The 13,167-nt window shown below is 39.5% G+C and overlaps 2 protein-coding genes across 2 annotated transcripts in view; both read right to left on the bottom strand.

The window, feature by feature from the left end:
• fcho1 (FCH and mu domain containing endocytic adaptor 1) overlaps window positions 1–13,167 on the bottom strand; it is a 183,852-nt gene that overhangs the window by 125,619 nt on the left and 45,066 nt on the right. The window lies entirely within an intron of this gene.
• The window catches only part of map1sa (microtubule-associated protein 1Sa), a 59,798-nt gene that overhangs the window by 27,281 nt on the left and 19,350 nt on the right, over window positions 1–13,167 (bottom strand). The window contains exon 2 of the mRNA XM_066696134.1: window positions 12,642–12,743. Coding sequence (XP_066552231.1) covers window positions 12,642–12,743 — 102 coding nt within the window. The remainder of the gene's footprint in view (window positions 1–12,641; window positions 12,744–13,167) is intronic.

Genomic DNA, 13,167 nt, shown 5'->3' with positions numbered 1-13,167 from the left:
GGGAACTGCCCAGAACAGCCCTGTCAAGTTCAGGGAAGCCCAGCAGATTAATAAAATTAAAATGCATGGACCCATTGTAACACGTCTGTTCCCTCTCCAACTGATTCTTCCTATCTTCAGTTTTTCAGCACTTCCATTCTTTTCTATGATACATGTGTATTTTTAATTGATATATGACACGCACTATAAATGTGAACACAAGTTTGATGTGAGTTTGAGGGGGGGAAAAAGGGACAGTGCTAGGAACAAAATGTGTGATTTTGCAAGTAAAATAAAATACAAAAATAATGCAATATGCAAGACATGTAACTGCAGATCTCATCACCCTTACATTTAACCATATATTATATGGTATATTCCAAGTGTGACTACCATATGAACCATTAGTACAACCTCTCAACTCAGCAGCAATGCAGACTTGACACAGATGTTGAACTATTTCAAATCAGCTATAACATTGATTAAGAATGATTACAAGTTGTGTGTGGCCTTGATCATTTCAAAACATGTATTCCTTTATGGCAGAAACATTATATGCCCTAACCTCTTCCGCAAAGACAATTTAGTGTCATTTCAGACAATTGAGTTTAAATCATATGATCTGTACTTTGCTTCTTTTAAACCTTGATTATGCCTTTAAAGTGTATGACTATGCCATCTATTGTTGATTCCTTTGAAGAGAGAGAAAAAAAAAAAAATAGCATACCAAGATGAAGTGAACCTCTAAATGTAAATTATGGCCATTACCACAACTCTCAATAACCCAGAGCTCAAATCCCTAGTGTCAATGCTTTCAAATGAGACAGTTTCTACTACTTTGAAAGGGAGCAAAAAGCATCGGCCTGTAAAAATATTGTGAAACAATAACCCAGTTATTACTTGCAACCCTCTGCTCTTGCAAACATTTACTGCCACTGTGATGTTATTGTGCACTTGGAGGACAGCAGTTCCATTGTCAGCATCAGCAGAACCAAAAGTCCCATTTAAATTTAGATTTGAGGTTTTTTTTGTTTTTTATTATTAATGTTTTCAGCATCTAGCATAAGGGCTCTGTTGTTAGTTTGTAAGGAAACAACTGCTGCCGCTCGAAAGGCCACTTTCTATTTTTGAAAGTACAGATGGAGCCCCAAGGCAAGGACTGAGGTTAAAATTCAGTGAGATTATTTTTTTTAATCTGGATTAAAAAAAGTCCTGATTTACAATAAGAGTTTGAGTTTACTTATCTCTGGATTGATTTTTTTTTCCTTTGTTGTCCCTCCACTTCATAAAACACCAGTACTGGCTAACATTTAACAGCAGCATTTTCAGAAAGAAAAACCTAAAAAATGACCACAAAAATATTTTAATCCAGATCACTGGCCATTAACACAGCAGATTAATGGCAATACTCCTCCTGTATCACTGAATTTTAGCCTCGAATTTGGGGAAATCATACTGCTGGGTAACATAGCGTGCAACTGAAACCAACTATGTAGAGCCCTCTTGGCCAGTTCATATATACCCCTCCCCCACAGACACAGGAATTGAAGAAAGTACCGGGTCTTTCACATCTCCATCAAATTATATAACCCTGTGTAGCAGCATTAATAAGTTACACTACAGCAACATCCATTTCAATTTCATTCACCTAAGAGGGGTCCCATTTGCACTTTCAGCCTCATGTCTTCAGATTGCCACTCCCACCCTTATTCCAGATCAGACTGTGTGAATGGCATGTCTTCAAAGGCTAAATTACCACATTGTAAACTATTGGCATTCCTGGCAATTGGCATGAAACATCTATTTTTCTTTTCCCCACCCAGGCTACAAGCATTGCAAAACTACAGTGCTGCTCTGGATCAAGTCACAGCCAAAGGCCATCAGTGGAGACTGCCAAGACCCAAAGCACCTTGTGTGTGCCGGGCTCTTAACTTAGGACATCACGGTTTGTTTATGTTTGGAGCAAGCACATTTCCGAGCGAGTCCTATCCTTCAGCTGGGGACATGCTGCAGTATTAACAGGGGTTATTGTGGTGTAGTGACGCAAATCAAATCCCCCAACCCCCCCTCTCTGGTCCCCAGCAGGCCCCAAGCCAAGCTCAGCCACATGTGGCAGTGCTAAAGGGGTAAACTGGTCTACTGTGGAGATCATGAGCACTGATCAAAAGAACAGGCCAATTTGTTTTCCATACTACCATTATATCTCAGTTGAAGGACAGAGTGTGTTGCTGTGCAGATCCATTTGGGATTTTTCCCAAGTGATTAACTGTCCATTTCTAGGAGGATCTGCCACTCTGATCTTATAGAAACACAGGCCTGCAGCTTTTATAAGTAGCTTAAACAGTGAATAAGAACAGACCTGGGAAACGTATTCCCTTGTTTTAATGTAGTAAATAAATTTGATAAATTCAGGGCTCAAGACTGCGACCAAAAAATAAAATTGGGGCCTGCTTTATTTGTGCTAGACACCATTGGCGACGACTTAACCCTTTTGAGGCAGCCCATTCAAATTTCATTCAAATTTGTACCATACTACGATGACAAAATGGTTCATTACACAGTAACAAGAAAAAAAAAATCCTTTTTTTTTCCACTGAAGTCTGACTGTTTACTTGGTTTTACAGTAGTTATTATAATTTACCATTGTTTTCAACATGGTTATGGCAATTATGGAGTTTTCCACCTGAAGCTTCAGAATCTCCAGCAATTCTCATTCACAGCAGCACCCCTGACAAACAACTCTGTTGTGGAAAAAAAACACCCTTGAAAACATAAGGCTTATAAACCAATACAAATGTGTTTTACTAAAAACCCTCTAAACCAATAGAAAGTATTTTTGAAAGCTATGCTGCATTTGAGTTTCCATAGTTTCAGTTTGTGTTTATTCACATCATGAAGATTACTGTATACCACGTCACTGAAGTGCATTGTTAAGTAAATCACTATTTAACATTAACAATAACTAAAATAAGTACCGTAAATGAATGCTTAAGATGTTGACTAGACATCAGCAGGCAGCTACAAAACGATTAAGCCTACTCCCGCTAATACTATCAAGCCAGCTCAACAGACAGAGCCATCGTCAGGAGAGCCCTGTATACTGTAGAGCCAGCCAGCCAGCCAGCCAGCCCAATAGAGCAGTCCTTAGGAGAGCCCCAGCAAATATTGTAGAGCCAACCAGCCAGCGACGCCAACAGACAGAACCATCCTCAGTAGTTTTAGTAGTAGCAGACATGTATGAAAGTGTACTGCCATTTGAACATTAACAGTAATGGGTAATGTTGAATGTAGCAGATTAATGTTGTCAACACAGAGAGAGCAAGCCCAACAGACAGAAATCAGACACACAGAGCCAGCCAGCCCCAGCATATAGTGTGCTGCCCCAGGAGAAGCAGAGGGACAAAAAGTGTGTAGTATTTTGGCTCAGAAAAAAATTGGATGTGGCTCCTAAAGTTTTTTGGCTTACAGGCCAATGGGTCCCAGGGTCAATTTTTAGTTGTGACCACTGTAAATTTAATCAGAGTTCAAATTGATTCAAAAAGATCCTGCGACTCTTCAGAACCTAGAAAGCACATTTTTTCTTTTTTTAAATTATAAGCACTATGGATGTGTGAGTGCAGACTTGCATTAAAATGTATAAAGAAACTCTTGACAGAAAAGTCTCCTTATAAAAGGCACCTCCCACATGCACCAAGCAGTTCAGATCCTTCCCATTGTTCTGTGGGAAAGGGAGAAAGAAGTATGTGATGTAGCGACCTAATTTAGGAAGCCACCAGAAACTGACAGACATACAAGAAGGCTCTCCGTTTTCCAAGCTGCCGAGTGCTTCATTAGGAGTTCCTGTAGACACTGCTAACATTCAGCAGCTAGCACTTCCAAGGCTATTGATTGTGCCAGATTTTCAAGTGGATTTGAAGGTCATATTCAAGCTAAGCTCACATTAAACAGATTGGCTGCACTGTAGCTGGTTTTAGATTTGAAGCACTGGAAATAAGTGGCAGTTTTCAAAAGCTATTCATAACCCCCCCCACCTTACCATCAGATCATGTTAAACTAATCACTTTAGCACTCGATTCAATCAATCTGGATTAAAAAAAAAAAAACTAAACCATTTGCAAACATTAGGAATTTAATTCCTGACCGTATAAACCTAATCATGGTCAACCCTGGGTCTATTCAGCCTTGACCAGGAGATACCCTTTAATGTTCTCAAAGACTTAATTGTGTCGGATGTGTTCACTTAAAGAATCCCCAATTTCATTAGGAATAGAACCAGATTGATCAATAAATTACATCCATTACATGTCTATTTACACTGGCCTTAAAGGATGACCTGCTGAATTGTAGCTCCAAAGCACCTGAGCTGGGCACCCCTGTATTAGGAGAAAGGAGCAAAGACTACAGGATAATAAGATCAAACCTGGCAAGTGAGCAGCAGCCTGGCAGCGTGCTGGTAATAACCACCTAAAAAGGGGGGGGGGCTTATGTAAGGAGATTTAGTGATAGACATTACCAGTAATTCTTATTGTCTTGACAATCTGCCCACTGAAGGAATTGCCTCTTGCTTTGCATGTAATTTATTTCATAGAGTCAGTGATGACAGCAAGCCAAACAAAAGTTCCTTGAGAGTATGTAACATTCATACTGCATTATGACTTGAAAATAACGATACATAAGGGGTATTTAAAGTCGTGAAACTTCAGGGTTTCTGCTTGCTTTTAAAGTGGAAATGTTAGAACGAACAGAAGGCTCAGTTTCAAAGAATCTCTACATCTTTATTGCCTCAAGTTTCAGATGTTCCAAAAACCCGGCCTAGACAGGATCCCACATTTGAAGCATCTTGTCAGTAGTATGGAATTGAAGGCTTGCTCTGTGATGCACTCTCAAAACATCAAGAAGGTGAAAGTAGAAGTAGGAAATTTATTGAACAGATGAGGTGCTAATTAGGCACTGTGATCAGTCTTCTTTGCTCTTCAGCTGAAAAGCAGTTAACTGTAAAATCACCATTTCCACTGCAAACCAGCCTGATCGTATCTACAGAAGAACTGAAGGCAATTTGGTCTAATGCTTAGGGACTGACTGGCAAGGTGGTGGTGGTGGTGGTGTGGGCAGAGCTGGGAGACTAATGGTCATCAGCTAAAAACATGAAGCTGGGAACCAAACTGAGTGAAGATGCTGTAGTTGACAAACCAGTGGGGAGCTGTCTGATGGCCTTTACCTCATGGGCATGCCGTTCCTTAAGCCAAAAATATTAAGGCAAAAATAACTCCATTACTTCAAATCACTACTTCTTTCTTCTATAGACGGGTGTTTGAACTACTGAATATGGAAATAGCACAGCAGGCATAGAGTACAAGGAAAGCTTTTATATGCTTCAGACTAGTTTGCAACCATTTCAGCATTCTGTGAAGATAAGGCGGGGGGGAACTCCCTGTAGTATACAAGCCTGACAGTTTGAAGAGACAACCTGGGACTCAAAATCCCCATTGAAAACAAACTGGGCCATTGCAATAAATATATATAAATAAGTAAACCATCCAGTAAAATCAACGTTTCCCTGCCAATCAACACACAGCGAGGCTAAATTAAATTAGACATGCAGAAGCACTAAGTCACAGTGTCTCTCCAGGCTTTCCTTCAGCAAAGCTCTTGGCCCACTTTTGCATCTGAAAAACAATACTAAAATAAAGATGGTGAGCAAACAGAGGATGCATCCAATTAAATAGCAAACTTCTCTGTAGTTTAAACCCCTTCCAAAAACATGATGCATTTAATTAGAATGGAGTCCATATCAGTAACGTCAAAATAGATTAAAACACTTAAGAGACCCACACAATTACAGATATCCAAATATGTTGACAAACGTATTTGCTGGGTCATGCCATTTAGTGTGTTGTATAAACTGACCACTGCTTACCCATACCCTCTGGGCACTCGTGTGGAAAAGCAGAAGTGTGAAACAAGGTTCCAAGTGGAATGTAATGTAATATTAGTCCTTTTATCCCTGCTAGATAGCACTTCAGTTTTATTATGCTTCTTGTGTTCTTGATTGTTTTCCTCCTTGCTCCCTTTCCCATAGCCCTTGACTGTGACCCTACAACTTGACAGCACTTAGCTTTCACCGTCCAGGATGTAGGACCTCACTTACTGTACTTGTGTAAATTGGAATTTGTAAAATGTATAATTGAGTTACTAGGTTTTAGATAAATTGAATTTGTAATGATTGATGCCTTGTACTTAACTGTATTTTTGCACTTTGATTTGCACTTATGTTGTAAGTCACCCTGGATAAGGGCGTCTGCCAAGAAATAAAAATAAAATAAATGACATTGCAGGGGTGAAAGTTTTTGCAGGCCGAGACAAAACGGTTATGCTCACATTTCCTCACATCCTCATTGAGCTCGACTTTAAAAAGGGGTGGGGGGGCAGCAAGTGAAAGTTTTCCAGGGAAGGTAGAATAAGCACACATAGCACCTGCTACACCAGTTCATCCTTACTTCACTCCCTTGTATGCCTATGAACACTAATATGACTTAACAAAATTAAGGTGGGATATGAATTCTTTAAAACTCAAGAACTGATCTTCTCTTTATAAGGGACAGCAATACGACGGTAATAATGTGCGATTAATTGAATTTTCGATTTCAAAACAAACTATTATGAAAACTAAATAAATTGAGAAAACTATTATTGTGCCGCATTCCATTTCGCAATGTTCTCATGTTGTCTTTTTAAAAAACAGCGCACCGCTGTAAAGAAAAATGGCACGCGGTCGCCCCTCCCTAAAACTCACTCACCGCCAGGCTGTGGCATTTTTAACATACTATTGAGCCAAGATGACAGAAAGAGCCTTCGGTCGACAAGAAAGGTAAAACCATTTCAGCCATTTGGAAATAATTTGGTTTCAAGGAGTCCGATGTGGAACAAAAATAAATAACGTGCAAGATTTGTTGCATGGTTGTGTCTGCACCACACGTAATGTACTTGGCCGAGCTGAAATTTTAGTATTTTTATATATTTGGGGATTTTTATTTTGTTAAACTTATGAATTTGTCATTACCGAAACACTAAAAATGTCTTGTATAAAGAAAAACACACACCATACTGATTAAATATTATAATTACATATTAATACAAAATAATTCATATTTAGAAAAATACAGATTTTTAGTTTTTATTGACTATTACAATTAAATCTAAATGTATTCTTTGCAAGTGCATGAGGTTTTGTATAGATATTTTTTTTATTGTAAAATCAGTTAGCAGTGAAAAAAAAATTGATTTCAGACATGAATCTCTGAACCCCTTGACAGTATAACCCTCACCCCTGATACTGCAGCTGCAGTTTTATTTGTTAAAATAGCCTTTGTTACGGCGATGACACTATAGTAACGGTAAGGACTGCTTGTCACGGTAATGACAAAGATTTAAAGTTTGATTTAAAACATTTAAAAGAAATAACACTGCAAAGCTTCTGAAAAACTTTTTTTATTGTAAATATTTGTACTTCAGAACATTCAGAATTCTGGCATAAATATGTCTCTGTTTTGTGATAGTTTTCTTTCAATTCACTTGCAAGTGTGTTATGGAACAGGAGTATTTTTCAGTAGAGTGACATTGTTTTTGACCTTGGAGATTCTGCCATTTGCAGCTTTGCTTTTAGTCTTCGTAGTAGTTTTTTGTATTTACCTGCTCTCTTCTTATTTATCTCAATTTCATCCTTCAATTTTTGGATAGTTTTGTATGCCTTTGCCCTATCCCTTTTCACGTACTTTCGGCCTCTACTTCTCTGTGCTGAACTTCGTGGTGGGCCACTGTCACTATCACTTGGTGTTCTTGGGGGGTGTGGTTGCTGAACAAAACTTATTTTTTTACTGCCGGTCTGTCTCTTTTGATTAACCTTCCACCTTTTGCGTTGGCTTCGCTGTTCCCCGTTTGACATTTCATTTACACTTTTCAGTTTGCCCTCTCTTTTTCTTCGAGCATTTCTTTCCCTTTCCTGCCTGAGATACTCTTGGTATTTTTGTGGATCTTGTTTTAGTTTTTCCCTGAAACGTCTAACTCTGTCAGCACTACTTTGTGGCATTTTGTCTGCTCTGCCTTTCTTTCTCTCTTTCTTTGTAACTCTAAAATATAAACACATTTAAAAGCATTAGCATTATTCATAATCATGATCAACTAAAGTTTTTTTTTTTCTTTTTTCATTAAATGAAAATCTAAAAGCGCTTTACACTGAGGCACAGAATCCATCTGGGTAGTATGCGTTTAACTGGTAAATATTTTAAATAGTTTACTACAAATAACTTCTGGTGTCACTTCCGTAACAGTTTGGTCATTACTGAAACAAAACAAGTTGTTACGGTAATGACAATTTTAAGCATTTTTAGAATTGTATAAAAAAAAATTGAGGCCTACACATCCTGATCTCTTTATTTTGAAGACAGAAATTATAATTTACATTAATTTATTTTAAAATGCATGTACTTATGTTAAATCATGTAAGGTAATGACGAATAATAAACCTAACTCATGATTTTCAGACATTTAAAGTAATTTTTAAAACAAGTGTTTGAACATTTGTAGTTATTGACCCATAAATGACAAAATTGCATCAAAAATACAATGGACATTTTATCATTTTTAAATGAAACAGCTATGAAATAGGTGTATATTGCATAGGACTATTAAATACATTATCTTTTTTAAAATACAAATTTGAGGTGGGGACTGCAATTTGTCCCATTCCTGTAGAAATGACCCAAATACAACCAATTTGCGAAAAGTAAAGCCCCGTCGACTTCTTCCACCTCAACACAGTCATCGATTAAGGACACTTTTTATAAAGCAACCGCCTACCCATCCTGCTCTCACAAACAAAGAAATAACAGATGCCATCACATTCTTCATGGCAAATGACACGTGTCTAGTTAGCAACAAGGGATTCAAGAAACTGGTAAATACTTTGGACAAGCATTACGCGATGCCATAGCAACAACATTTCACCAGAGTTGCACTGTCTGCCCTGTATAATAAATGCCACGAGGAAGTTGCAAATGTGTCTACAGCTGAATACTTTGCCACTGTAACGGACATATGGTCAAGCCGCACCATGGAGCCTTACATCAGTCTTACAATTCACTACATTGACACCGATTTCAATTTGAAGACTAAGTGACTCCAAACTGCGTTTTTTTCTGAACACCACACAGGGCAATACATCACCCATGGACATCACCCTGCACCAAGCTACCTTTAGTCACTCGTCTCTCCATACATCCCCTCCAGACCACTGCGTTCCTCCAGTGCCAGAAGGCTAACTCCTCTCCACTCTCCTTCCTTCAGAGCCCGCTCCTTCTCATCCCTGGCCCCTAAATGGTGCAACGACCTGCCCACCGAAGTCAAAACAGCAGAGTCCTTGACCTCATTCCGGCACTTACTCAAGACATCTTTTCCGACAGTACTTGTAATTAGTCCTCTATCCCTGCTAGGTAGCACTTCACAGTTTTGATTATGCTTCTTGCGTTCTTGATTGTTTTCCTCCTTACTCCCTTTCCCATAGCCCTTGACTGTGACCCTACAACTTGACAGCACTTAGCTTTCACCGTCCAGGATGTAGGACCTCACTTACTGTACTTGTGTAAATTGTAAATTGGAATTTACAATTTATTTTGAATTGCTATGGTTTTAGCTAAATTGAATTTGTAATGATTGATGCCTTGTACTATTTTTGCACTTATGTTGTAAGTCGCCCTGGAGAAGGGGGTGTCTGCCAAGAAAGAAATATATACATACACCATATACACTCACCTAAAGGATTATTAGGAACACCATACTAATACTGTGTTTGACCCCCTTTCGCCTTCAGAACTGCCTTAATTCTACGTGGCATTGATTCAACAAGGTGCTGAAAGCATTCTTTAGAAATGTTGGCCCATATTGATAGGATAGCATCTTGCAGTTGATGGAGATTTGTGGGATGCACATCCAGGGCACGAAGCTCCCGTTCCACCACATCCCAAAGATGCTCTATTGGGTTGAGATCTGGTGACTGTGGGGGCCAGTTTAGTACAGTGAACTCATTGTCATGTTCAAGAAACCAATTTGAAATGATTTGACCTTTGTGACATGGTGCATTATCCTGTTGGAAGTAGCCATCAGAGGATGGGTACATGGTGGTCATAAAGGGATGGACATGGTCAGAAACAATGCTCAGGTAGGCCGTGGCATTTAAACGATGCCCAATTGGCACTAAGGGGCCTAAAGTGTGCCAAGAAAACATCCCCCACACCATTACACCACCACCACCAGCCTGCACAGTGGTAACAAGGCATGATGGATCCATGGTCTCATTCTGTTTACGCCAAATTCTGACTCTACCATCTGAATGTCTCAACAGAAATCGAGACTCATCAGACCAGGCAACATTTTTCCAGTCTTCAACTGTCCAATTTTGGTGAGCTTGTGCAAATTGTAGCCTCTTTTTCCTATTTGTAGTGGAGATGAGTGGTACCCGGTGGGGTCTTCTGCTGTTGTAGCCCATCCGCCTCAAGGTTGTACGTGTTGTGGCTTCACAAATGCTTTGCTGCATACCTCGGTTGTAACGAGTGGTTATTTCAGTCAAAGTTGCTCTTCTATCAGCTTGAATCAGTCGGCCCATTCTCCTCTGACCTCTAGCATCAACAAGGCATTTTCGCCCACAGGACTGCCGCATACTGGATGTCTTTCCCTTTTCACACCATTCTTTGTAAACCCTAGAAATGGTTGTGCGTGAAAATCCCAGTAACTGAGCAGATTGTGAAATACTCAGACCGGCCTGTCTGGCACCAACAACCATGCCATGCTCAAAATTGCTTAAATCACCTTTCTTTCCCATTCAGACATTCAGTTTGGAGTACAGGAGATTGTCTTGACCAGGACCACACCCCTAAATGCATTGAAGCAACTGCCATGTGATTGGTTGATTAGATAATTGCATTAATGAGAAATTGAACAGGTGTTACTAATAATCCTTTAGGTGAGTGTATATATATTATATTGTTGAAAGCTACCACTTACATACCACTTAATGCAATAAGATACAAGTTTGTAATTTGCCTTTCGCTGGTAGATCAATGTTTTGATTTTGACGAAGTTAACATTTGCATGACTCTCTCATCTTCATCGTTTTAAAAATTAATGTAACTGCTTTCACAAATCTGCAGTCAAAGGTTTGAATTATAGTAGTCAACGAGGCCAGTTTGTCACCATTGTCCATTCTGAACAAGAACAGATGGTGTGGGGACAACAAAGCTGGTCTCATACAGTAAATGCAGGCTGTCTCCACAATCACAGTCACTGCTTCCTGGAAGGATACAGTCCTATACTCTGCACAACAACATACAAAAGTGGAATTGACAAAGAAAACTGCATTATCAAGGAAACATGATTGAGATCAAATGAACAGCCATCTCTATCTATACCACTAATATAATCTAAATATATACACATACAGCCCACTGACTGGGATGACCACCAACTCATTCGAATGTCACTCAACAACCATAGGATGACATCAAGTAACCTACAAAAAGAATGGCAAACGGCAGCTGAGGTGAAGTTCACGGTGAGGACGGTTCAAAAGCCCTTCATCAATGAGAAGCAAAGAGCCAGGCTGAGGTTTGCAAAAGACCATAAGGATTGGACTGTAGAGCACTGGAGTAAGGTCATCTTCTCCGATAAGTCCAATTTTCAGCTTTGCCCAACACCCAGTCTTCTAATGATTAGACTGAGACCTGGAGAGGCCTACAAGCCACAGTGTCTCGCACCCACTGTGAAATTTGGTGGAGGATCGGTGATGATCTGTGCTTCAGCAAGGCTGGAATCGGGCAGATTTGTCTTTGTAAAGGACACATGAATCAAGCCATGTACAAGGTTGTCCTGGAAGAAAACTTGCTTCCTTCTGCTCTGACAATGTTCCGCAACTCTGATGATTGTTCTTCCAGCAGGACAATGCTCCATGACACACAGATAGGTAAATCAAGGTGTGGATGGAGGACCACCAGATCGAGACCCTGTCATGGCCAGCCAATCTCCAGACTTGAACCCCATTGAAAACCGCTGAAATGTGATCAAGAGCAAGATGGATGGTCACAAACCATCAAACAAAGCCGAGCTGCTTGAATTATTGAGCCAGGAGTGGCATAAAGTCACCCAACATCAATGTGAACGACTGGTGGAGAGCATGCCAAGACACATGAAAGCAGCGATTGAAAATCAGGGTTATCCCAGCAAATGTTGATTTCTGAACTCTTCCCAAGTTTAGTATTAGTATTTTGCGGTTTAAAAATGAACTTATTTTCTTTGCATTATTTGAGTTCTGACAACACTGCATCTTTTTGTAATTTTGACCAGTTGTCATTTTCTGCAAATAAATGCTCTAAATGACAATATTTGTATTTGGAATAAATGTCAGTAGTTTATAAATGTCAATTTTACCCAAAACACATACATATAAATAGTAAAACCAGAGAAACAGATAATGTTGCAGTAGTCTAATATATATAAATAAAAATTATGAATTACCAATAATTATTTTAAAAGTCTATTTGCAGACAATGGTTAGATTCCCACATTGTGGGACCATCTTCATCCACTGTGGTGCAGTACATGGGCAGCAGCATTACCTTTGACCTCTTCAGAAAAGGTGGCAGAGTGTCGAGACACAAACAGCTTCAGCTGTTCATCAAGGTTGCAGGCAGTCAGATCCACATCCCACGAGCGGATTCCTGCAGGAAAACACAAAACGCAAATATGGAATTAAAGAAAGCGTGTACAAGACATCCTGCGAGAAGGGACTTTGAGCTCAAAGTCCCAAGTAAATATTTACAATAATATAGTTCTTTCCAATATCTGAAAAACTCACTAAAGTAAAGCCAAGCCACACTTCAGACAAATGGGTGGAGGGAAGTGTTATCACAAGACACTCACAGAGACTCAAGAGAAACTGAGCTTTGCCAAGTGCTGCAGCCAAGACATTTACAACAAGACCTTGGGTATACATTTTAACAGCAGGAAGAGAGCCAGGACATTCAGAAGGTTGCCCACAGTGACAGGCCATACCAAATACAGTACAGAGCTAGATCTAACATCATTCCCCTTCACAGAAGAAATGTACAAAAAATACAGACTGGGGGAAAGGTGACCGAATGT

This window comes from Amia ocellicauda, chromosome 22 (genome assembly GCF_036373705.1).
Source record: "Amia ocellicauda isolate fAmiCal2 chromosome 22, fAmiCal2.hap1, whole genome shotgun sequence".
Lineage (NCBI taxonomy): Eukaryota > Metazoa > Chordata > Actinopteri > Amiiformes > Amiidae > Amia > Amia ocellicauda.
This window is presented reverse-complemented; position numbering and strand designations above follow the sequence as displayed.